Genomic DNA, 26,968 nt, shown 5'->3' with positions numbered 1-26,968 from the left:
AATGGCGCTACCCATGCTGTCACAGACGCTATAATGGCACAGATACAAAGATGAGTCCTCTATCTATCTCTATGGTGAAAACAGACTATCCCTCCCTCAGCTCCCGGCGGCAGCCATTTTGGGACACTTTTTTCCAGCAGCACACACCTGCAGAGGGAGGATTCAGTGTCACTGCTCGAGGGTCACTACCTCCACCGCCTGACCGTCCAGTGTGACCGTGTTGTCGATGCGCGTGGCCACGGGCGCCATGGCCACTTGTACAGGCCGGTTCCCCTGGGCTAGGCTGGTGACCACCGTCTGGTACATGCTGACCGGGATCTGCACCAGGCCTGGAGAGAGACAGACGGGGGAATACAGGCTTAGACACACGGGCTGCATATCAATAGTCTAAAGTAGCCTTCTCTTCTGTTCTCCATCTACCGAAATGTGCATTTGTTAAATGTTTAATGTCTTTAATTGTAAATTCTAATTGTTTGTAATGTCTTTTTAGTTATGTGTCAGACCCCAAGAAGACTAGCTGATGTCATGGCATCAGCTAATAGGGATCCTAATAAAAATGTAAATTCCATATTTTCTTGTCTGATGTTATAAATGTAATTATGAAGTGAAATATACATTTCCCAGAATGAGGGAACAATCCATTTTTCTATGCTATTCTATATTTTGGCCACACATACAATACAGTATTGACAAAGGGACTGGTGAAATGGATAAATAACAATTGACCATTTTAGTTCTGCTGTAAAGTGCCTTGGTCAATAGGGGTCTTTAAGGGGGTTAGGGCCTGAGAGAGAGCCGTGCTAGAGTCAAACCGTTTTAGGCAGCCATTTTAGAAAGAGGCTGCATTGCAGAACAATGGTCCAATTGAGCCTGTGACTGCCTCTCCTCCCTGCCCAGCTGTGTGTGTGTGTGTGTGTGTGTGTGTGTGTGTGTGTGCCTGGGGATTATTACTGCAGTCACGTGGGTCTCTGCCCAGCCCCACAAGCTGTCACAGTGTCACAGGCTAGGGGAAGAAGGTCAGAGCTGGGTATGGTGGCGGGCGGATGCGCGTGGCCATTCCACATTTCAGTGATACACTGGCATAATAATAAATAATGCGGGCATTTAGGAAATGATACATAAATGTGATAAACAATATGATAAGCCACACCCCTTTACCTTATCCACTAGGTAAAGGATCCAGACCCCTCATTTATAGATAAGCCACACCCCTTTACCTTATCCACTAGGTAAAGGATCCAGACCCCTCGTTTATAGATAAGCCACACCCTTTAACCTTCTCCACTAGTTAAGGAATCCAGACACCTCATTTATAGATAAGCCACACCCCTTTACCTTATCCACTAGGTAAAGGATCCAGACCCCTCGTTTATAGATAAGCCACACCCCTTTACCTTATCCACTAGGTAAAGGATCCAGACCCCTCGTTTATAGATAAGCCACACCCCTTTACTTTATCCACTAGGTAAAGGATCCAGACCCCTCGTTTATAGATAAGCCACACCCCTTTACTTTATCCACTAGTTAAGGAATCCAGACACCTCGTTTATAGATAAGCCACACCCCTTTACCTTATCCACTAGGTAAAGGATCCAGGCACGTCATTTATAAAATGTGCTTAGCTTAAATACCACATTTGAGTTCTAAAATGTAATGTGAGAAAATGCAATTGATAAAATGTCTGTCTACACACGCACTAATACAGTCTAAATTATGTAACAGCGTTTCATTTATAAATCACTAAATGTAATGCCAGGTAAATCACCTTTGGTCGACTCGTATGATCAATCTGCGTGTACAGGCTTTCTCTAAATGAGGCCCCAGGTCCCCCTCTGCAGTAGTCTAATAAGCCCCCTTGGCCCAACTAAGTGACAGAATCAAGTTGTGTTGATTCAGGTAATGATGATTGTGTAGTAGCAGGGCTTACAATATGGGGGGGGGGGGGCAGTCTGGCATAGTAAGTTTACCATGTCTTGTTTTGTGGTGTTTTGACTGATTTCAAGTCAATGATAATATGGAAAAATCCACTAGCTAGCTAACCAACAACTGTAACGATGTGTTTGAGAGACAAGTGCTCATTGTGCAAATGTATTTCTGTTTTCAATAAACATTTGGAGACTAAATATAGTTGACATGTTGTCAACATGCGGCAGGTAGCCTAGCATTCAGAGAGAGAGAGAGATATGTTTATTTATTTTCCCATTTGTACTTTAACTATTTGCACATTGTTACAACACTGTATATATACATTATATGACATTTGAAATGTCTTTATTCTTTTGGAACTTCTGAGTGTAATGTTTACTGTTAATTTTCATTGTTTATTGTTTACTGTCTACTTCACTTGCTTTGGCAACGTTAACATATGTTTCCCATGCCAATAAAGGCCATGAATTGAAATTGAATTGAGAGAGAGAGCACGGTGCTTACTGAGTCAAGTACCAGGCCAAGCCGCTCACACTTCACTTACTGTGACATTGAGGGCCATGGTCGACGAGTGTGTGTATGTGAGTGTGAGAGTGTGAGAGTGTGTGAGTGTGTGTATGTGTGAGTGTGTATGTGTGCTAGCCAATCAGGCAGCACTTCAAACAGCGGCCCCTCCACTCCCCCATTATGGTGATTAGGTAAAGGTCAACAGGCTCAGGAGAGGAGCAGTACTGGGCCAGCAGGTGAAGGGGCTGGTTGTTAGCTGAGTGGTGCCTGCTGCTAGCTAACAGACTAAGGATGTGTCCCAAATTACACCCTATTCCCAGTGGGCCCATAGGGCTAAGGTCAAAAGTAGTGAACTATATAGGGAATAGGGTGCCATTTGGGATGCAGTCTAACAGCAGAAGCTACAAGGGAAGGAAGTTTAGCACTGTGGCTTCTACCAACTGGCTAAAATACCCCCCCTTTGTAGAATGATGGGGCACGGAAGGGGCTCCAGCTATCCCACAATGCCTTTTCCTAGCCTCAGGCTCCACGGTTCTGCCGCCTCCCTCCCTGTCCATTCACAAAACAGAGTGCCTGAGTTTTTGGCGCTTCACAAAAAGCCACAACAGATGGGTTTCCACTAGATAACACAGCCACAAAGTCAAAATTGGCTACAAACATTAACTTTTTGGTCTTAATTTAAGGTTAGGGTTAGGCATAAGGTTAGCAGTATTGTTAAAGTTAGGTTTAAAACATATTTTAAGAAGATAAATTGTAGAAATGGGAGGGGTTTAGTCATAATTATGACTTTGTGGCTGTGTTAACTAGTGACGACCCAACAGATGGGCATCTTAAAAAGGGTAGCCATTTTGCAAATGACAGTATGATGCATGTCCAAATCGGAACATGTTTTTCCTCTGTCATACCGTCAGATCACTCCTGTGAAACATACACACCCAATAGGGACAGCTTTAACGTCACTTAGGAGAAAAGCATTCGATTCTCTCTGCAATGCAATGTGACTGTAAAATGATGTCAATTTCTTTAAATGTAGTTGTAATGCTTGCTAATCAGCTTTGGTGTTCAAAGACACGCCTCGCTCCTGTCCTAATGGCCTTCCTCCTAATGCAGCCTGTGGGCAGTGGTAGAGGAGGGGACAGTGTGTGTGTGTCACCATGCGGCCGGTTGCTGTCCGGTCCCAGAGCGCTGACAGCTGGCCCAGTGATTACACTATGGACTGATAATGGAGTGGATCAAAGCCTCTTTAGCAGGAGCTCTTCAGGGAGATGACAACACCCCCGTGCCTGGGGGGAAGAGGTGTGTGTGTGAAGGGGTAGGGATTGTCACCAGCAGGGGCATGGCCCACTGTAGGACAGGGGAGTGACGTGAAGAGACAGGAAACAAGCCCTGAAGGAGGAGAGGGAGGACTTGAAGGTTGAGGGATGGAGTTTCTGGAACGGTGGTGGTGGTGGATGAAAACGGCTGTTGAGATCATGATGTAACCATCAGCTGACGTGGGCTGTTATCATACGACCTGAAAGATTTTAATGAACTGTAATCAGTATGTATTGTAAATGTGCATCTACAGTATGAACGGCCTGCAGTAGGGTTGTAGAGGAATAGTATGGATTAATAGAATGGTGGACATACTGACTAACACGGTCTCTGGTGTCCACGCCCACCATCTGTTGCATCAACACAGAGTAGACTAGAATAGAGAAGCTCACTGGGCTGCTCCTGTCCTGTCTCATTCCCTCACATACTGACCAGACCTGGGTTCAAATACATGCCTATTTAAGTATTTGAAATATTTCGAAATGTATTTGAAAGTAATTAAAATACAGTAAATAGTATTTGAACCCAGGTGTGATACTGACACTACTGTGTACCTGGGAAGACTAGACTCAATAGAGGAAATGCTATTGGTTAAAAAAACACCTTCACTAATATGTCCCGGCGTTGCCACAACCCAAGAATGATACTCATCAACACTCATTTTATGTGGACCTTACCTTCTGGGGTAAAAGCAGAAAGTACACATGAAAATCCACAACTAAAGTACAGGACCAAATATCCAGTCATACCAATTCCCTTGTTAAATGCACATTGAAACCTCCCACCTTGTTGAAAACCTCCTATAGCCTTTTAGTGATTTGCATATGCCACCCTTCCAGCCAATTGGACTGATTTGAAGATGAAAGGAGCGCTGGACTTGCTCTGAATGTAATGAATGATATAAATCTAGTGTAAACCAAGTATCATTAACATTCAAACAAGGAAACTGGTAGAGTTCAGGTAGGCCTCTGAGCTACAGCAAACTAATTATCCACCGAATTAGTCCTTTTGGAAGTTTTTCTTGGCCTGGACAGAGTATCTAGTATGAGCCACACACACACACACACACACACACACACACACACACACACACACACACACACACACACACACACACACACACACACACACACACACACACACACACACAAACAGCACTGCTGGGGAACCTGGGTTATCCTAGCGAGAGCAAGGGGACAGGTGTGTGTGTGTATGTATGTACTGTGTTACCTACCTGTAGCTGACACCCCCAGACAGGTCATCATGATATGGGAGGATTATGTTAAACTGTTTTGTATGCATGGTGTCTAGCTACAGTGAGGGAAAAAAGTATTTGATCCCCTGCTGATTTTGTATGTTTGCCCACTGACAAAGAAATGATCAGTCTATAATTTTAATGGTAGGTTTATTTGAACAGTGAGAGACAGAATAACAACAAAAAAATCCAGAAAAATGCATGTAAAAAATGTTATAAATTGATTAGCATTTTAATGAGGGAAATAAGTATTTGACCCCTCTCAATCAGAAAGATTTCTGGCTCCCAGGTGTCTTTTATACAGGTAACAAGCTGAGATTTGGAGCACTCCCTTTAAGAGATCTTGTCAATGATCTCGTCAATGATCTCAAGGCAGCTGGGACCATAGTCACCAAGAAAACAATTGGTAACACACTACGCCGTGAAGGACTGAAATCTGAATGATTCAGAGGAGAACTGGGTGAAAGTGTTGTGGTCAGATGAGACCAAAATCGAGCTCTTTGGCATCAACTCAACTCGCCGTGTTTGGAGGAGGAGGAATGCTGCCTATGACCCCAAGAACACCATCCCCACCGTCAAACATGGAGGTGGAAACATTATGCTTTGGGGGTATTTTTCTGCTAAGGGGACAGGACAACTTCACCGCATCAAAGGGACGATGGACGGGGCCATGTACCGTCAAATCTTGGGTGAGAACCTCCTTCCCTCAGCCAGGGCATTGAAAATGGGTCGTGGATGGGTGTTCCAGCATGACAATGACCCAAAACACACGGCGAAGGCAACAAAGGAGTGGCTCAAGAAGAAGCACATTAAGGTCCTGGAGTGGCCTAGCCAGTCTCCAGACCTTATTCCCATAGAAAATCTGTGGAGGGAGCTGAAGGTTCGAGTTGCCAAACGTCAGCCTCGAAACCTTAATGACTTGGAGAAGATCTGCAAAGAGGAGTGGGACAAAATCCCTCCTGAGATGTGTGCAAACCTGGTGGCCAACTACAAGAAACGTCTGACCTCTGTGATTGCCACCAAGTACTAAGTCATGTTTTGCAGAGGGGTCAAATACTTATTTCCCTCATTAAAATGCAAATAAATTAATAAAATTTTTGACATGCGTTTTTCTGGATTTTGTTGTTGTTATTCTGTCTCTCACTGTTCAAATAAACCTACCATTAAAATTATAGACTGATCATTTCTTTGTCAGTGGGCAAACGTACAAAATCAGCAGGGGATCAAATACTTTTTTCCCCTCACTGTATATGAAACAACGGACCAGTTGAATGTTAGGGCAGTGTTGTTTGAACGTTAGGGCAGTGTTGTTGGAATGTTAGGGCAGTGTTGTTGGAATTACATTTACATTTTACATTTTAGTCATTTAGCAGACGCTCTTATCCAGAGCGACTTACAGTTAAGTGAGTGCATACATTATTTTTATTTTTCATACCCCCCGTGGGAATTGAACCCACAACCCTGGCGTTGCAAACGCCATGCTCTACCAACTGAGCTACATCCCTGCCGGCCATTCCCTCCCCTACCCTGGACGATGCTGGGCCAATTGTGCGCCGCCCCATGGGTCTCCCGGTCGCGGCTGGCTACGACAGAGCCTGGATTCGAACCAGGATCTCTTGTGGCACAGCTAGCACTGCGATGCAGTGCCTTAGACCACTGCGCCACTCGGGAGGAATGTTAGGGGAGTGTTGTTGGAATGTTAGGGCAGTGTTGTTGGAATGTTAGGGCTATGTTGTTTGAATTGACATTGACATTTTTACTTTTTAGTCATTTAGCAGACACTCTTATCCAGAGTGACTTACAGTTAGTGCATTCATCTTAAGATAGCTAGGTGGGACAAGCACATATCAAGTCGTAGTAAGTATACTTTTCCTCAGTAAAGCAGCTTTCAGCAAAGTCAGAGCTAGTAAGGGGGGGGTCAAGTGCGAGTGAGTTCACAAAAGCCTTTTTTTTTGTTAGGGCATTGTTGTTTGAATGTTAAGGCAGTGTTTGAATGTTAGGGTTGTGTTGTTTGAATGTTAGGGTTGTGTTGTTTGAATGGTATGAGGAGTGTCAGTGGAGTATTTCACATTAATTTATACAGGTGAGTCAATTACCTGACAATAGTTGTTGAGAGGTTGTGTGGTACGTACCGCTGCCATCCTGCACTCCAGTCAGTGCTCCTACAGCAGCCGCCGTTTCCCCGGCCAGGACGATTTGCCCTCCTCCCTGTAGGGTGGCCTCAGCCAGCGTCGCCACCGCATGGGCCGCAGCCTCACTGCAACACAATCACACGCACAGGTTATGGATGCATGGCGATTTGTCCACGTTGCATGGCATCCAAACGTTGTTGACAGATTGGTGGACACTGACATCTATAGGGAGAGGGGACAACAACCCAAGCCCCAACCCTGACAGTATGGTGCTGGCAGAGGCCCAACATTAGCCTACAGTTGACAGTCTGACACCTGTAGAAGAGCCTCGGTCTCTCACCCAGACATCCTCTTCAACTTCCCACATCTGAAGGTGAGTAAGGCAGCGCACCATTGCACATACTTGGCTCTGCATTGGGACACTCTTTAAAACAATACACCCATCCTCCCACCACTCCCAAACTGACCCCAGTGCCCCAGGGACTGCTGACAAGGAATGGGGTTATTAGAACATGGGGGATGGAGGCGTTATAAGCATATTTTCTGCCATGGTCAACTTTGGGAATCTGTCACATATTCCTGAACAGGCATACTAACTTCTAGTCCTCCTCTTCCAGGCAAACGAGATAGGAAATATTATCAACACCCAAGAGTTTCATCCACAAAGATTCATAGAATGACTGTTTACATCTCACTTTTATAGAACAAACTAAAGATCACACTGACAAGAATTGACATATCCCGTTTTCAACCACTGGCATAATGAGAACATCCACTAGGATAAAAGTAAGCTCTCTTTTTGAAAAAACAAAACAAAAACCTTTTCCCTCCTCAGTGGGGGTTGGGAAACAGGGACAGAAGGTTCTGGCAAAGTGCAGAGAGTGCCGTGCTGCTCACATGATGTAACCAGGAGGGAAGGGGACTCAGGTGGGTACCTGTAACAAGCCCCAATGGGAACTCCTCGACACTGGAGGAAATGACTCCGAACTACCGTAGTGTCAATGAGTGCACCGCTAGCATCTTCACACTTAATACACACCATGGGTTCCAAAAAAGCTAATGACTTAAACCAATTTGAGCAGTTTTACTGTTTAGTTCACATAGACCCGTTACCACACTTTTGTGAAAAGCGCAATCTCATTCAGCAGTGGTTTTCTGAGGAATAAATCCAGGCTCTGTCGTAGCCGGCCGCGACCAGGAGACCCATGGGGCGGCGCACAATTGGCCCAGCGTCGTCCAGGGTAGGGGAGGGAATGGCCGGCAGGGATGTAGCTCAGTTGGTAGAGCATGGCGTTTGCAACGCCAGGGTTGTGGGTTCAATTCCCACGGGGGGCCAGTAGGAAAAATAAAAATAAATAATGTATGCACTCACTAACTGTAAGTCGCTCTGGATAAGAGCGTCTGCTAAATGACTAAATAAATAAAATAATAAATGTAGTGGCTGATTGGTTGGTTAGCAACCATTTCACACCCCAGAAACCAGGCGAGGCAGTTCATTACACGGGTAACGACTAATTAATTAACTAAAATTGAACTCTGAAATGGGAGGAAAAAGCAGCTGACCCCATGTCCCTATGGAACCCTTAGTTTCCTGCCCCAACCGTCCCCTCCTTCTGACATCACAGGTGTTATAGAACTACCCATGCAATTAGAGACTTTGGGAATAACACTATTCAGCCTAGTTGCCTGCCCCTCCCTTGCTACGGCTGCAGAACCCAGGGCCTCATGTCAGCACTTGCTGATTTGAATACACCTAGATGCACTTTGTGCACGTTGTAAGATGCCTCATTGCAAATGCAAGCACTGTCCTTAAAGGCCCAATGCAGCCGTTTTTATCTCAATATCAAATAATTTCTGGGTAACAATTAAGTTACCTCTCTCTTCCCCCATCCTCCCTCCCCACCCCTCTCTCTTCACCCATCCTCCCTCCCCCACCCCTCTCTCTTCCCCATCCTCTCTCCACCCACCCCTCTCTCTGTGGTAATGTTCAGAAACTACGTTTCACTCCGTGAGGTACTATCTGAACTGGTCCAATAAGAAATTCCTATTTTCGTTTATTTTGCTACGGAGTGCCCTAATGAACACATCCTACCCGTTAAGTGCCATGGTGACGGTGGCTCCCTGCTGCATCTCCTGGGAGGCGGCGACAGCGGCCTCGGCGAGGGACGCAACCGCCTGATTGGCCTCGGACGCCTGTGTGGTCTGTATGGTCATCTCCCCACCCTGTAGAGTCGCCCAGTTCTGCTCAACCTGGCCAGTAAGGAGGGATGGAGGGGGGAGGGAGAGAGCGGGAGGGATGGAGGGGGGAGGGAAGAGGGCGAGGGAGGGAGGGAGAGAAAAAAATATGGTAAGAGGTGGAGAGAGAGATGGAGAGAGGAAGTCGTAAGAGAGATGGAGAGAGGAAGTCGTAAGAGAGATGGAGAGAGGAAGTCGTAAGAGAGATGGAGAGGAAGAGAGGAGGGGGAAAGTGACAGAGAGAGGCAGAGTTAGGGTGTTTCTACACTACGACAAACATTTGTTGCCAAAAACGAGTAGGATTGTGATCCTACGACAAACATTTGTCCCAGTTAATTAACATAATATGTGACGTAGATCTGCCGCTTACAATAAACTGTGGCGACACCTCCATCGGTAACGTGCGACACACCGACATATTCTGGTGAAGAGTAGAGAGAACTTGGTTTTCAGCAATAATATTGAAACATATGAAGTTGCATTTAAGGGTTACAGTACAGTAAATGACATGTTCCACAACAAGAGATGAAGGCATAGTGATTTATGACAATCCTACAAATATCATATCATGCAAATTACAATAAACATGTTTTGTTGGCTAACATATTCAGACAACCCCTTTTTCGTGATATCCAATTGGTAGTCAGTCTTGTCCCATCGCTGCAACTCCCGTACGGACTCGGGAGAGGCGAAGGTCGAGAGACATGCGTCCTCCGAAACACGACCCCGCCAAGCCGCACTGCTCCTTGACACACTGCTTGCTTAACCCAGAAGCCAGCCGCACCAATGTGTCGGAGGAAACACCGTACAACTGGCGACCAAAGTCAGCGTGCATGCGCCCGGCCCGCCACAAGGAGTCGCTAGAGCGCGATGGGACAAGGACATCCCGGCCGGCCAAACCCTCCCCTAACCCGGACGACGCTGGGCCAATTGTGCGGCGCCTCATGGGTCTCCCGGTCGCGGCCGGCTGCGACACAGCCTGGGATCGAACCCGGGTCTGTAGTGACGCCTCTAGCACTGCGATGCAGCGCCTTTGACCTCCGCGCCACTCGGGAGACCGGAACGCATAAAAGTTTTGAGTAATATAAAATTCAGTTTAAAACTAAAGCCTTGTATTGATAATCTCTTGAAAATGAAATAGGACTACAAACCAACAACATTATTTATCCATGTGCGTGCACATCTATCGCTAGCAGTATCGCCGGATCCAAGAGTGTAAAGTGCACCACACAGTGTTCCATGTTCTACAACACTTAACATACTAAAAAAACAAGATTTGATTGGATGTATATAGCGCTTTTTACATCAGCGCAGGGTTTTTTCTGGATCAAAAAGGGGCTTAGGTGGTGGGCGTGGCAGGGGGAGTGGCAATGGGCGCGGTCAGCCCGTAGGCGCAGCTGAATTTTAGAGGCCCTCATCTTGATGGTGTAGAGTATTATTTGCATTTTAAGCCAATTTCCTGCAGTTCTACACATTTCTCCACGGAGCTGAGATAATTTTTGGGGGAGTTTTAAATGTATATTTCCTGCAATTCGACATATTTTGCCATGGAGCTGAGAGAAGATGTTGCAGTTTTAAAGCTAATTTCCTGCAATTCTATGCATTTTGCCATGGCTAATGCTGTGTTATTTTGCTCAAGCATAATAACAAAATCAATACTGCTAAATTCATTGTTTTTATTTTGGTGATTGTTAGTGATCAAAGATCATATTATAAAAAAAATATTTTCTACATACTTTATATCTGTCGTTTAAGTAGTGTTTTTCCATCCTGAAAATCTATAAGAAATAAAAAGTTTTTTCTCTCTCACGGTTTGGATTTAGGTGATCCGCTAAAACGCGTAGGCGGCCCGCCTAAGGATTTCAATGGCAGAAAAATCCCTGTCAGCGCTTTAAATAGTAAGGGGGAAATCACCTCATCCATGACCAATGTGTAGAACCCACCTGGGTGTGGTCTGGACAGCCCTTTTGCGCCAGAAAGCTCACCACACATCAACTAGTGCCGAGGAGAGGTGAAGGATGATATATGCCAATTAGGAATCAGGAGATGGTTAACATTAGCATCTCAAAAGAGGAAACGCTGTCCGCACACTGCAGAAAAACCATCTTCAGGCTTAAAACGCCATCAAAATTGTTTTGTATTTATTAATTAATTATAAAAGTGATCAAATTGCAAAGGTGCATAGTGCCTAAAACTGTACAATGGAGCAAGTTAGAGAAACCTTTCAGCTACATGCTATGTTCACTACTCTGTAACATTACCATCTAACACTCCTCATAGTAAAGTAGTAAGAAGCCTTACACACAGGAGGGACTGCAATTACAACCGCATACTGTTATCAGATAGGAGAATCAGGTGTGTCTCTAAACGTGTGTGTGTGTTCTGAGAGACCGTGATGAGAGGTGTGTTCTGTGTGTACCTCTCCGTCGTTCATAGTGTAGTTGACCTGGGCCACGGTCACCGTGCCTGGCAGCTCCGAGGCATCAGCCAGAGTGGCCACCGTCTGCCCTGTGCCCACCTGAGGGGCAGAGAGGGAAAAAGAGAGAGACAGAAGATGGTGGGGGGAGAGAGAGAGAGAGAGAGCGAGAGAGGAGGGGGGAAAGGGAGATTACAATGGGCAGCTTGGCTTGAGTACAAAACAGCCAAATCCTTCCCATGGATTATATCCCTCCAAATCTTCATCCAGGGAATCTTTTAATCACTACCTATAGGAAGAGAGGACTGCGCCATCTATAGGGAGGGAGGCCTGCACCATCTATAGGAAGGGAGGCCTGGACCATCTATAGGGAGGGAGGCCTGGACCATCTATAGGGAGGGAGGTCTGGACCATCTATAGGGAGGGAGGCCTGGACCATCTATAGGGAGGGAGGCCTGGACCATCTATAGGAAGGGAGGCCTGCACCATCTATACAATTGTAAGAAAAACACTGGATCCTGACCTGGGTTGCAAAATTACGGAAACTCTCCCAAAGTCCCGGTTGGAGGACTCCCAGTTGGAGGATTCCCTCCAAGCTTATTCCCTCCTGATTCCGGGAATATTCCAATCAGGATTTCCGAAAAACCTGGGAACATTCCCGGAATGTTGGGACCCTAATCGTGACCCAGCATTTAGGTGACTTCTGATCTGTGGAGTAGGGTGAAGTTACACCTAGACGCTGATCATGGGTCAGTTTGGCATTTTCCCCACTAAAAAAGAAGCAGATCCTAGATCTGTACCTAGGGGAAACTTCCCCCCGGAGCTTGACCGAATAATGGTTAAGGGAGATCATAGATCTGTACCTAGAGGGAAACCTGACCTGTATGAGGGAGACGGTGCCGTCGGGGTTGCTGATGGTCTGCACCACGGTCTGTGAGGGCACCAGGTGGGTGATGTTGTGGGTGGCCGTGGTCATGGCTGTATGCTGTGGCACCTGGTCCTCGAAGGCGTACAGCAGGTCCTCGCGCCCATGCTGCTTGTAGCAGTTCTTCACGATGGTCCGCAGCGCCTGCGTCCACGACACCTAGCAAGGGGCGCCACAGCAAGAGGAGATGTTATACAAAGGGACTGGTAGATCGGTTTGTGTTGTTCTGGGTTGTTTCCTGTACTCTGTTGTCTCGAAACCCCGACGGAATTACGCTACATTTCACTATAGTTTCACTTCACTAATTGATATAGTGGAGTGAAACAGAGCTGAATTCAGTCTGGATTTGTAATCTGATGTAATCTGTGCTTTAGTTGTAATAAATAAGTAGTCATTTCCATGCTATGATATTCTGATAGTATCATTTTTTTGTTGTCTTTTATGTAAAAAAGTAACTCACAAAACCAAATGTACATCTGTATTCATTGATACCTATGCTTCATAAAAAAACTTTTGAAACAGTAAATAAGTCATTTCTAAATAACTAAGTGCTGGATTGTGACTGGTAGAACTCTGTCCCACCAAGTTATTATTCTCTAACCGTCTCCACGACGTCCTACCGCTCTACCATATTCAACATTGTAATGATACCAGGGAGGCAATTCGTTTCTCTCAGGCTCTCACCCTTTGTTTCTGCTCCTCAGTGCGCACATCACTGCGCACGTTCGCCCAGGGGATGTCCTCGGGCCACCAGATGGGCTTGCAGCTCTCCTTGCCCCAGCCAGGCTTGCCCCGGCCCGTCGAATACTTCAGCATCTCTGGGATGAACGCTCGCAGCTGGGCCTGACCAGAGGAAACAAGATACAGGGGGTGAGTGGTACACACACACACACACACACACACACACACACACACACACACACACACACACACACACACACACACACACACACACACACACACGCCCTTGACTAGGGGGAGGAAAGCGGTATTGATTACCTACCTGCAGCTTGCTGAGGTGGACTGGGCCCAGAAATAGGCTTTCTAAAAGGAGCCCAGACTGCACGGAGGTCTATCTACAGACCAGTCTATGACTGTGGCTCCAGTCTGCCTCCCTGACTGACTGTGGAAGAATGCGAGGACTGATGAACTAACATAATCTAGGCCTAATGGCTTTGAACCTGGGTGGCACTAAATGGAAGAAAACAGACTGAAACCTGGAGGGACTACGTGGACTTGCCCAATAAGAAATTGTGCTCTTTCGTTTTCAGGAAGAGGGGGCGGGGTAGAGATGGGGCTGGGGTAGGTAGGGATGGGGCCGCGGTAGGGGTAAGGATGGGGCTGCTGTAGGGGTAAGGATGGGGCCGGGGTAGGAGTAAGGATGGGGCCGGGGTAGGGGTAAGGATGGGGCCGGGGTAGGGGTAAGGATGGGGCCGGGGTATGAGCGAGGTAGTGATGGGGCCGGGGTAGGGTAGTGATGGGGCCGGGGTAGGGTAGAGATGGGGCTGGGGTAGGGGTAAGGATGGGGCCGGGGTATGGCCGAGGTAGTGATGGGGCCGGGGTAGGGTAGAGATGGGGCTGGGGTAGGGGTAAGGATGGGGCCGGGGTATGGCCGAGGTAGTGATGGGGCCGGGTAGGGTAGAGATGGGGCCGGGGTAGGGGGTAAGGATGGGGCCGGGGTAGGGTAGAGATGGGGCTGGGGTAGGGGTAAGGATGGGGCCGGGGTATGAGCGAGGTAGTGATGGGGCCGGGGTAGGGTAGAGATGGGGCCGGGGTAGGGGTAAGGATGGGGCCGGGGTAGGGTAGAGATGGGGCTGGGGTAGGGGTAAGGATGGGCACCACTGTCAGGGGGATTATATTGCACAGTGAGCCACTGCAGTGTCTGCCCGCCTTGACTTCACTGACTAGATTTGGCTCGGGAAAAAAGAAATATATATATATATATATTCGCCACACACACACACACACCTATCCAGTTCGCTCTGTGTTCTGAGAGAGTTGACAAAATGGCGGTGCCTTGACTGGCTCTGGATAGTCTGAGACATGGATGGGTAACCTCTGGTGAGAAGTTATCATACTATACAATTCTTTGGAGAAAGCCTTTCTGACCAGTCTTCTCCTGCTGCTGTATTTGAGTTGCAACCAGTGAATTACCGTTTGGCGAAACCCTCTCAAAACAACATCAACAGAAACACACATTTGCCAGAGTTGATAAAATGGAGACCGACAAAGGCTAGCTTACTAGGTAGCAACAGCCATAGAAAGCTCCTTAGTGCCTCTGTCTCTCCACCTGTAGCTGGTGTGGGGGGATTGGGGGACAGATGGCCTAATTACAGTGACTGTGTGTGGAGTTAACACCCCCTCCCTTTGGTCTAATCCGGCAGGCTATCAGCCAATCAGCAGCCAGCCACTCCAAGCCCAAAGAGCTGTAATTACAGGCTGGCTCACCCTGGCTGGTCTCTAGCCTCTCCATACCACCAACCACCAGGGCCTCTCGTGAACTCCCTAAGCCCAGCCAGGTGAGCCTCTCCTGGGATAGTCCTTGGGCCGACTCCCCTCCCCTGGTTGTTACTTCATTCCTATCCATCTGATAACTTCTTATTTGAGCCTTTCTCCTGGCACAACCACATCTTCTACTCCACTACTTTATTTAACCTTTACATGTATACAGATTTGTCTCATTGAGACAAATGCAAGAGAGACCTACTCAGCATAGTAGCAGTCGACAGACTACATCTCCACAAAGCCCATACTCTCCCGTCACTCTGGCCCCAACTAGGTGAGACTGTCCTGGGATACTGCTTTGACCTCGCTTTCCAGGTGCTCCAGAATCCCCCCCCCCCACCACCACACACCTTCTATAACCCCATTGCCAACCAGCCTTGGATGAGTGAAGTAAGGCAACAGATCCTCCTCTCCTCCGATTCTCAACTCCTAGAAAAACAACCGTTGAGGATCTTCCTGGTTCTATCACGCCTGCCCCCAAGGAGATGGGAAACTGGTTCTTTGATTGGCCACTCCTCTCCCTGTGGGCCCTGTGGTTGGCTGTTTCTATCCCTGTGGGCTCAGTAATTGGCTGCCTCTGTCCCTGTGCCTTCTCCCTGGGGTAGTGTCTCTAAGGGCGATCCATGGTGCCCAGTCTCTGATGATGATCCAATGACTGTGTCAGCAGTGAAGTAAACAAGCTGGCTCCTCTTGGGATGAAGACTAGCCTGTGAGCCATCTCTGGGCTGTGTTCATTAGGGCACAGCGAAGCAAAACATTTTGGAATGGAAAAACAAAAATGAGTGCTTCAGATAGTACCTCCCCGTTTCAGTCCGCTTCGTGCCTACTGAACACGACTCTGGTGTGGACCAGGCAACACAGCCTCAGTCAAAGCACTTCACTCTGCTTTCTCTTCCTCTTCCATACTGACTGGCACCACAGGGAGGATATCTGCCTCTTTTTAAATGATATGGGCATATCTGAAAGCCTTGTTTGGCTCATTTTGGATTCCAAATATGTCTCATGAGGACGTTAATTACAAACTAGAATCAAATAGGATCTATAGTTCTAACGAGCAACACAAAGCTAGAGAAACTGGCCAATTTGAACGAAGTGAAATGTGGCAACTATCATCATGAAAACGGATGATAACCTTGATGAAATTGACCTAAAAGGGGCATTTGACCTTGAAGAATGTCATTTTCTAGCGTAGCCAACAAATGAAAGGGATTTATACCCCACTGGCTCCATCTACTGGCCAGAAGGAGGGTTCTCATATCACCCATAGACATATATAAATATTGCTCTGTGTGTGTCAGTGTATCATATCTCTACGGGCTCACCTGGGTCATCTTGTCCACAGAGACGGGGATGCCATCGATGGTGAGGGGGGGCAGCTCGGAGCTTAGTTCCCCCCCTGGGGGCGCGTGCTCGGCCAGGGCGTTCTCCAGGTCCTCCAGGATCATGCCCTTGTACTTCCTCACCTGCAGGGAGGAGGAGAGGGAGGAGGGGTAGGAGGAGGAGAGGGAGGAGGGGGGAAAACATGGGTTAGTGGACGACCCAGAGTAGGGAGCAAAGGTCAGGGGAAGGTTATCCCTAACCTTTTAATACCAGTCTGAGAACCAAACATTGCGACATAGTGAGGTACTCTGCAGGACATAGTCAGTATGCATTGATGCTACTGTTGGTAGGATGTTGACACTGCAACTTGAAATGGCCCAATGCAATGGATGTTCTGGACAGAAGTTGATCTTAGGCACAAATCTAAGATCAGAATACAACCCCTTAAATTCTAACCTTAACCACTAGGATGACAAAAGGACAACTGGGTAACTTTATCTATCGTCACTGATATTTTCTAAATGCACCCCTTTTTCCTTGAGGTAAGGAAAGGAAAAGCACTCATCGAGTGAAGACAATGTTTCAGTCTATTGCTTTCACCAATCACAGATCAGATCAGTGTTTACTTCAAACAATGAAGAAGAAGCAGAATAAAAGTACCGTATTTTCCGCACTATAAGGCGCACCGGAGTATAAGCCGCAGCAGCTAAATTGAATCATATTGAATGATGTGTACATATATAAGCCGCACTGGACTATAAGCCGCAGGTGTTTTAATGTTTAATTACCATATGTAAGGGTTCGTGCACAGAGGGGATTGTCGGGAAAGAGACAAACTGTCTCGCTCTCGTAATGTCTGTCTGTCTTGCTCTCGTTCTGTCTCTCGTACCACTCTCGGTTCCACTTTTACTTTTGCGCGCTACCTGTCTCACTCTTTTCCGGCCTCCAGCTTTTCCTGCTGGAGCCCGCCGCTTAAAGGTGGGGGGCGCGGACCGGTCATAGAGCCCATAGAGTTAAAGTTGGTGGACTGTAACCCGTAAAATCCATAGATTTAGGAGGTCTTCTAGTGGCCGTTAGCTGTAAAAATCCATAGATTAGCCGCACCATTATATAAGCCGCAGGGTCTAAAAAATTGGAAAAAAGGCGCGGCTTATAGTCCGAAGATTACGGTAGATGCACTGAGAAAAGTTGAACTGGGCCATTGATTTAACCCCAATGAGAGGCAGGAACAGTGAACACACACTCCTTATCCTGATGTGAAAAACTAACTCCTTGTTCTTCTGCGTTACAGATTGAGCCAAACATTATGAGGTGGCAACACATCATCTGTCTGTGTGGGTGACGTATGGCAGACATTTTGCACTCACCACATTCTCCAGCGGCGCAGCACCAAACACCTTGAACAAAGCGTTGGGTTTGGAGGGAGAGATGCACAACACTATGGCCTGCTGGCCAACTCTGGTGGTGTACTCATCCAAGGTGGCTCGTAGTTTCCTACAGACACAAAAACACTCACTCAAACGCGCTCTTTCTTTTCATGGGGACTATACAAACAAATAGCCGTGACAAATGACTGTCACTCCATACTTTGATTAAAATAAAGTAGGATAATAATAGGATACTGTTCAGAATGACAAGAGAAAGAGAGTCAGGAAAGGCTCCCTAGCTGAGTTCTGGAAGATTTTGGGGTCATTTTGGGGTCACAGAGAGCTTTGTGATGCGCACCTCAGCAGGCGTGTCTGCTGTCTCTTGCGGATGGAGGGGTTGGACTCGAAGATGTGGGGCCTCTTGCGTTTCTTGCCTGTTGCTACGGCAGCAGCTGCAGCCATGCCCACTGGGCCTGTGAATAGAAACGCAACACAGTTGAAATGGAGCAGTTAGCGTTAGTGGTCTGACAGCACCATCTGCTGGTCAGTTATGAACATGACACCATGCATATGAACTAACTTATTATCTATGGACAGGAAAGACAACTATTCTTTTAGGTGAAGGGATCAGTTCAAAGACTTGTCAATGTCATGTCTGAAATAAGTAGTTGGGCTCAAGATTCAGTAGAGTGTAGATCCCTGAAACTCAACTCTGGACCTTGAAGCCAGTTCCACTGCATTTTTTCATTGTTCCCATCTAATCAGGGACTGATTTAGACCTGGGACACCAGGTGTGTGCAATTACCTATCAAGTAGAACAGAAAACCAGCAGGCTCCGGACCTCGTAGGGTCAGAGTTGAATACCCCTGGTGTAGATAGACATGTTATGTACAGAGCTGGTCATGATCTACAGTGCTTCCGGACAAGCTAAACACCTTCTTTGCCCGCTTTGAGGATAACACAGTGCCACAGACGCGGCCCACTACCAAGGACTGTGGCCTCTCCTTCTCTGTGGCCGACGTGAGTAAGACGTTTAAGCATGTTAACCCCCGCAAGGCTGCTGGCCCAGACGGCATCCCTAGCCGTGTCCTCAGAGCATGCGCAGACCAGCTGGCTGGTGTGTTTACGGACATATTCAATATCTCCCTATCCCAATCTGCTGTCCCCACATGCTTCAAGATGGCCACCATTGTTCCTGTACCCAAGAAAGCAAAGGTAACTGAACTAAACGACTAATCGCCCCGTAGCACTCACCTCTGTCATCATGAAGTGCTTTGAGAGACTAGTCAAGGATCATATCACCTCTACCTTACTTGTCACCCTAGACCCACTTCAATTTGCTTACCGCCCCAATAGAGCCACATACGATGCAATCGCCATCACACTGCACACTGCCCTATCCCATCTGGACAAGAGGAATACCTATGTAAGAATGCTGTTCATTGACTTTAGCTCAGCATTCAACACCATAGTACACTCCAAGATCCTCATTAAGCTTGAGGCCTTGGGTCTGAACCCCGCCCTGTGCAACTGGGTCCTGGACTTCCTGACGGGCCGCCCCCAGGTGGTGAAGGTAGGAAACAACACCTCCACTTCGCTGATCCTCAACACTGGGGCCCCACAAGGATGCGTGCTCAGCCCCCTCCTGTACTCCCTGTTCACCCATGACTGCGTGGCCAAGCACGCCTCCAACTCAATCATCAAGTTTGCAGACGACACAACAGTAGTAGGCTTGATTACCAACAATGACGAGACAGCCTACAGGGAGGAGGTGAGGGCTCTGGGAGTGTGGTGCCAGGAAAATAACCTCTCACTCAACGTCAACAAAGGAGATCAAAACAAAGGAGATGATCGTGGACTTCAGGAAACAGCAGAGGGTGCACCCCCCTATCCACATCGACGAGACCGCAGTGGAGAAGGTGGAAAGCTTCAAGTTCCTTGGCGTACACATCACTGACAAACTGAAATGGTCCACCCACGCAGACAGTGTGGTGAAGAAGGCGCAACAGACCTCTTCAACTTCAGGAGGCTAAAGAACTTTGGCTTGGCACCTAAAACCCTCACAAACTTCTACAGATGCACAATTGAGAGCATCCTGTCGGGCTGTATCACCACCTGGTACGGCAACTGCACCGCCTGCAACCGCAGGGCTCTCCAGAGGGTGGTGCGGTCTGCCGAACGCATTACCGGGGGCAAACTACCCGCCCTCCAGGACACCCACAGCACCCGATGTCACAGGGAGGCCAAAAAGCTCATCAAGGACATCAACCACCAAAGCCTGCCTGTTCACCCCGCTATCATCCAGAAGGCGAGGTCAGTACAGGTGCATCAAAGCTGGGACCAAGAGACTGAAAAACAGCTTCTATCTCAAGGCCATCAGACTGTTAAATAGCCATCACTAGCACATTAGAGGCTGCTGCTGCCTATAGAAATCACTGGCCACTTTAAGAAATGGAACACTACTCACTTTAATAAGGTTTACATATCTTGCATTACTCATCTCATATGTATATACTGTAATCTATAATATTCTACTGTATCTTAGTCCATGCCGCTCTGTCATTGATCGTCCATATATGTATACACTACTGTTCAAAAGTTTGGGGTCACTTAGACATTTCCTTGTTTTCCATGAAAACATACATGAAATTAGTTTGAATAGGAAATGTAGTCATTGACAAGGTTAGAAATAATGATTTTTAATAGAAATAATAATTGTGTCCTTAAAACTTTGCTTTCGTCAAAGAATCCTCCATTTGCAGCAATTACAGCCTTGCAGACCTTTGGCATTCTAGTTGTTAATTTGTTGAGGTAATCTGAAGAGATTTCACCCCATGCTTCCTGAAGCACCTCCCACAAGTTGGATTGGTTTGATGGGCACTTCTTACGTACCATACGGTCAAGCTGCTCCCACAACAGCTCAATAGGGTTCAGATCCAGTGACTGTGCTGGCCACTCCATTATAGACAGAATACCAGCTGACTGCTTCTTCCCTAAATACACTGCTCAAAAAAATAACACTTAAACAACACATCCTAGATCTAAATGAATGAAATAATCTTATTAAATACTTTTTTCTTTACATAGTTGAATGTACTGACAAAATCACACAAAAATTATCAATGGAAATCAAATGTATCAACCCATGGAGGTCTGGATTTGGAGTCACCCTCAAAATTAAAGTGGAAAACCACACTACAGGCTGATCCAACTTTGATGTAATGTCCTTAAAAACAAGTCAAAATGAGGCTCAGTAGTGTGTGTGGCCTCCACATGCCTGTATGACCTCCCTACAACGCCTGGGCATGCTCCTGATGAGGTGGCGGATGGTCTCCTGAGGGATCTCCTCCCAGACCTGGACTAAAGCATCCGCCAACTCCTGGACAGTCTGTGGTGCAACGTGGCGTTGGTGGATGGAGCGTTGATGCACATGATGTCCCAGATGTGCTCAATTGGATTCAGGTCTGGGGAACGGGCGGGCCAGTCCATAGCATCAATGCCTTCCTCTTGCAGGAACTGCTGACACACTCCAGCCACATGAGGTCTAGCATTGTCTTGCATTAGGAGGAACCCAGGGCCAACCGCACCAGCATATGGTCTCACAAGGGGTCTGAGGATCTCATCTCGGTACCTAATGGCAGTTAGGCTACCTCTGGCGAGCACATGGAGGGCTGTGCGGCCCCCCAAAGAAATTCCACCCCACACCATGACTGACCCACCGCCAAACCGGTCATGCTGGAGGATGTTGCAGGCAGCAGAACGTTCTCCACGGCGTCTCCAGACTCTGTCACGTCTGTCACATGTGCTCAGTGTGAACCTGCTTTCATCTGTGAAGAGCACAGGGCGCCAGTGGCGAATTTGCCAATCTTGGTGTTCTCTGGCAAATGCCAAACGTCCTGCACGGTGTTGGGCTGTAAGCACAACCCCCACCTGTGGACGTCAGGCCCTCATACCACCCTCATGGAGTCTGTTTCTGACCGTTTGAGCAGACACATGCACATTTGTGGCCTGCTGGAGGTCATTTTGCAGGGCTCTGGCAGTGCTCCTCCTGCTCCTCCTTGCACAAAGGCGGAGGTAGCGGTCCTGCCGCTGGGTTGTTGCCCTCCTACGGCCTCCTCCACGTCTCCTGATGTACTGGCCTGTCTCCTGGTAGCGCCTCCATGCTCTGGACACTACGCTGACAGACACAGCAAACCTTCTTGCCACAGCTCGCATTGATGTGCCATCCTGGATGAGCTGCACTACCTGAGCCACTTGTGTGGGTTGTAGACTTCGTCTTATGCTACCACTAGAGTGAAAGCACCGCCAGCATTCAAAAGTGACCAAAACATCAGCCAGGAAGCATAGGAACTGAGAAGTGGTCTGTGGTCACCACCTGCAGAACCACTTCTTTATTGGGGGTGTCTTGCTAATTGCCTATAATTTCCACCTGTTGTCTATTCCATTTGTACAACAGCATGTGAAATGTATTGTCAATCAGTGTTGCTTCCTAAGTGGACAGTTTGATTTCACAGAAGTGTGACTGACTTGGAGTTACATTGTGTTGTTTCAGTGTTCCCTTTATTTTTTTTTAGCAGTGTAGTTATTGCATAGTTTGGAGCTGTGCTTTGGGTCATTGTCCTGTTGTAGGAGGAAATTGGCTCCAATCAAGCTCCATCCACAGGGTATGGCATGGCGTTGCAAAATGGAGTGATAGCCTTCCTTCTTCAAGATCCCTTTTACCCTGTACAAATCTCCCACTTTACGACCACCAAAGTACCCCCAGACCATCACATTGCCTCCACCATGCTTGACAGATGGCATCAAGCATTCTTCCAGCATCTTTTCATTTGGTCTGCATCTCACAAAAGTTATTCTTTGTGATCCGAACACCTCAAACTTCGATTTGTCTGTCCATAACACTTTTTTTCCAATCTTCCTCTGCCCAGTGTCTGTGTTCTTTTGTCCATCTTAATCTTTTATTTTTATTGGCCAGTCTGAGATATGGCTTTTTCTTTGCAACTCTGCCTAGAAGGTCAGCATCCCGGAGTCGCCTCTTCACTGTTGACGTTGAGACTGGTGTTTTGCGGGTACTATTTAATGAAGCTGCCAGTTGAGGACCTGTGAGGTGTCTGTTTCTCAAACTAGACACTCTAATGTATTTGTCCTCTTGCTCAGTTGTGCACCGGGGCCTCACACTCCTCTTTCTATTCTGGTTAGAGCCAGTTTGCACTGTTCTGTGAAGGGAGTAGTACACAGTGTTGTACGAGATCTTCAGTTTCTTAGCAATTTCTTGCATGGAATAGCCTTCATTTCTCAGTACAAGAATAGACTGACGAGTTTCAGAAGAAAGTTATTTGTTTCTGGCCATTTTGAGCCTGTAATCGAACCCACAATTGTTGATGCTCCAGATACTCAACTAGTCTCAAGAAGGCCAGTTTTATTGCTTATTTAATCAGCACAACAGTTGTCAGCTGTGCTAACATAATTGCAAAATGGTTTTCTAATGATCAATTAGCCTTTTAAAATGATAAAGTTGGATTAGCAAACACAATGTGCCATTGGAACACAAGACTGATGGTTGCTGATAATGGTCTCTGTACGCCTATGTAGACATTCCATAAAAAAAATCTGCCGTTTCCAGCTACAATAGCCATTTACAACATTAACAATGTCTACACTGTATTTCTGATCAATTTGATGTTATTTTAATGGACAAAAAAATTGATTTTCTTTCGAAAACAAGGACATTTCTAAGTGACCCCAAACTTTTGAACGATAGTGTTTATTGTTAATTCCATTCCTTACTTAGATTTGTGTGTATATGTTGTGAAATTGTTAGATATAACTTGTTAGATATTACTGCACTGTCAGAGCTAGAAGCACAAGCATTTCGCTACATCCGCAATAACATCTGCTAAACACATGTATGTGACAAATAACATTTGATTTGATGACAAGCAACCATGTCTTTCTGTTCAACACAGCATTCTGTCATTTTGCATTTTCCTAATGTGTGACCCTGATACAATGGTCCCATGACCTAGCTTTGGCAGAGCAGACCCTGAATATAGTAACCTCTTCAAGACAGAAATAACTAGCTTTGGCAGAGCAGATCCTGAATACAGTAACCTCTTCAAGACAGAAATAACTAGCTTTGGCAGAGCAGACCCTGAATACAGTAACCTCTTCAAGACAGAAATAACTAGCTTTGGCAGAGCAGATCCTGAATACAGTAACCTCTTCAAGACAGAAATAACTAGCTTTGGCAGAGCAGATCCTGAATAAAGTAACCTCTTCAAGACAGAAATAACTAGCTTTGGCAGAGCAGATCCTGAATACAGTAACCTCTTCAAGACAGAAATAACTAGCTTTGGCAGAGCAGATCCTGAATACAGTAACCTCTTCAAGACAGAAATAACTAGCTTTGGCAGAGCGATCCTGAATACAGTAACCTCTTCAAGACAGAAATAACTAGCTTTGGCAGAGCAGATCCTGAATACAGTAACCTCTTCAAGACAGAAATAACTAGCTTTGGCAGAGCAGATCCTGAATACAGTAACCTCTTCAAGACAGAAATAACTAGCTTTGGCAGAGCAGATCCTGAATACAGTAACCTCTTCAAGACAGAAATAACTAGCTTTGGCAGAGCAGATCCTGAATACATTAACCTCTTCAAGACAGAAATAACTAGCGTTGGCAGAGCAGATCCTGAATACAGTAACCTCTTCAATACAGAAATAACTAGCTTTGGCAGAGCAGATCCTGAATACAGTAACCTCTTCAAGACAGAAATAACTAGCTTTGGCAGAGCAGATCCTGAATACAGTAACCTCTTCAAGACAGAAATAACTAGCTTTGGCAGAGCAGATCCTAAATACAGTAACCTCTTCAAGACAGAAATAACTAGCTTTGGCAGAGCAGATCATGAATACAGTAACCTCTTCAAGACAGAAATAACTAGCTTTGGCAGAGCAGATCCTAAATACAGTAACCTCTTCAAGACAGAGACCAAAGCGCTCATTTCACTCTGCTACTATGACTAATAGATTGTCCTCCATCATGCCAAAGACCCCTCCTCTAATTGGCCGAGGCTCACCTGCGGCTGCCAGGTGCGCGGTCAACTCGTCATTGCCGGCCGAGTGAAGGATGTCCGAGTCATCGTAGACGTCGTCGTCAGGGGATGAGGGCGAGTCCTCGTCGGCGCTCAGCATGCTGTGATCTGTGTACGTGGTCACATGTACCTGCTGCACGGCGTGCTCCTCGATGGTGGTCATATGCTCGGTCTGGTGAACGTTGTGGTCCTCCATGGCGTGGTGCTAGCCTCAAATACTAACTGAGAGAGACAGAGAAAATAGAAAACGTATTTATTTATCGATTTGCATGGAATTCAATTTTTGCTGTCTCAGTACGTAACAACCTAACACCACACACAACAGGCTGGGACAGCCATAGAGGAGAAGTGCCCCTGCCTCCTGGAGCAGATTTGGAGTTGATGTGCTTTATGGCATTAGTTAGCACATGGGATATTGATGCAAGCAATGCACGTGTCATTCAGGGGTGTGTATAGGCCCCGCCCATTTCTAGTGTGATACTATCACAAAAGTATGTTAACAGGGCTCAATGAAACAAAGCTTGTTATGTCTATGGGCTATATATGAAAATGTGTACTAGCTAGATTTATTGCGATACATGACACAGCTAATGATAACGCATTTGGAGCTACCTGTAGTAATATTTCATGGACCACCAGGGGGCCTCGTAATCCACAAATGTGTAATGTGGTCAGTGCTTCTGTACTTATGTTAAATAAATGTAATGAGTATGTACGTCTAATGGCTGAGGTTGACTATAGTCCAACTATGTTCATTCATTCAGAAGGCATGTATTACTTTATTACTCAAAAGGCTATTTGAGTATTGCACTGGGTGACCAATTAATTACATTTCAGAATAGATTTGGGGATGGGGGGGAAAGGAAATGCAAAGATTGAATGTAATATATGTTGAATGGCTTGCATGATGCATCTTTATAACGTTATGTAGCCCTAGTGTGAATTATGTGATGAGAGAGAGGCTACACAGACAGTGAGATACACAGGGGCGGGAATGGTCTGGCTAGCCATTCAGTTCGTCTTGACAAACTATCAATTGACATCGAGATGAACTAGCGAACAGTAACTCACGGGCTGCCCATACACTAATCAGCATTCTCGAATATTTTGCTAACAGACCATAGCTACTAGCTAGTTAACGCTACCCAACCTGCCATTCAATGAGATGACGGTGGATAGACGACAACAAGCTAGCTGGTTAGTGGCTAAGTTAAGTTAGCAAATGTGTTTCGCTAACAATGTTTAACCGCGTTTCTGATCAAACGGTATGGTTATTTAACTAGCCATATAGTTAGCTAGGTTGTCTAAAAACTATTAACTAGCTCCGAGGATGCTTTTAGATATGACAATAACCTAGCTATACCTCTCGTTAACGTTAACTAGCAAGTCAACCATAAAAACGCAGTATTTAGCGACATACTGGACAATTGTGTAGAAACTAGAACAATTATTGGAATCATCAGGATCCCAAATATTGTATGCTAACCAAGCATCACATGCAATTAGATGTGCTGTGCACTGGTAAGCTAAAATAACGCAGCTACTGTAGCACGGAACCCGCCATCTCGAGCTACAACTGTAACACAAGACATAACAGGCCTAGCGGCCTACATCAACACCAGCGCTATTGCTGCATTATCTCGACTTATTCTCAGTGTGCGCTAAGTGTATTTTCGTCAAAAATGCCAAATATTCGGTGTTTTCGTTCTCATCGGCATCTTTTCGCCCCTATGCTGCCGGGTTTGTTGGTGCGGCTGCGCCGGGGCTGAAATAGCTGGAGATTGCGCGGTAGGGCACTAACCTCAGAGCGGCTGCGCTACTTCGGGCCTGCGCCGTACGATGGGGCTGGGAATCCGAGCTCTAATGGAGGACAAAGAACAGCTAGCCCGAAAACACACGGAAGCTGAAGCTCGGCGGTCCCACTGATCTACACGAAGACCGGGCAAACCACGCCCCTTTTCAGTTAAAGATCA

The 26,968-nt window shown here is 46.6% G+C and overlaps 1 protein-coding gene across 7 annotated transcripts; it reads right to left on the bottom strand.

Moving 5' to 3' along the window:
• LOC121543382 (nuclear respiratory factor 1) lies at positions 1-26,895 on the bottom strand. Of its 7 annotated transcripts, none has more exons than XM_045212703.1 (13): positions 26,797-26,895; positions 24,981-25,217; positions 18,261-18,375; positions 17,903-18,029; positions 16,538-16,678; positions 13,395-13,553; positions 12,666-12,869; positions 11,789-11,887; positions 11,284-11,364; positions 9,740-9,790; positions 9,227-9,384; positions 7,099-7,259; positions 1-329 (listed from the first exon to the last, which is right to left on the bottom strand). In XM_045212703.1, the coding sequence occupies exons 2-13, from the start codon at positions 25,189-25,191 to the stop codon at positions 169-171; spliced, it is 1,668 nt and encodes a 555-aa protein (XP_045068638.1). In that variant the 5' UTR covers positions 25,192-25,217; positions 26,797-26,895; the 3' UTR covers positions 1-168. The 7 variants fall into 7 exon arrangements, with proteins under 7 accessions (XP_045068638.1, XP_045068640.1, XP_045068639.1 ...); XM_045212705.1 differs by having other exon boundaries at positions 7,135-7,259; XM_045212704.1 differs by having other exon boundaries at positions 9,227-9,375.
• Positions 26,896-26,968: the final 73 nt, after the last annotated feature.

This window comes from Coregonus clupeaformis, unplaced genomic scaffold (assembly GCF_020615455.1).
Source record: "Coregonus clupeaformis isolate EN_2021a unplaced genomic scaffold, ASM2061545v1 scaf0042, whole genome shotgun sequence".
In the NCBI taxonomy this organism is placed as follows: domain Eukaryota; kingdom Metazoa; phylum Chordata; class Actinopteri; order Salmoniformes; family Salmonidae; genus Coregonus; species Coregonus clupeaformis.
The sequence above is the reverse complement of the archived record's forward strand: the minus strand, read 5'-3'. Positions and strand labels throughout refer to the sequence as shown.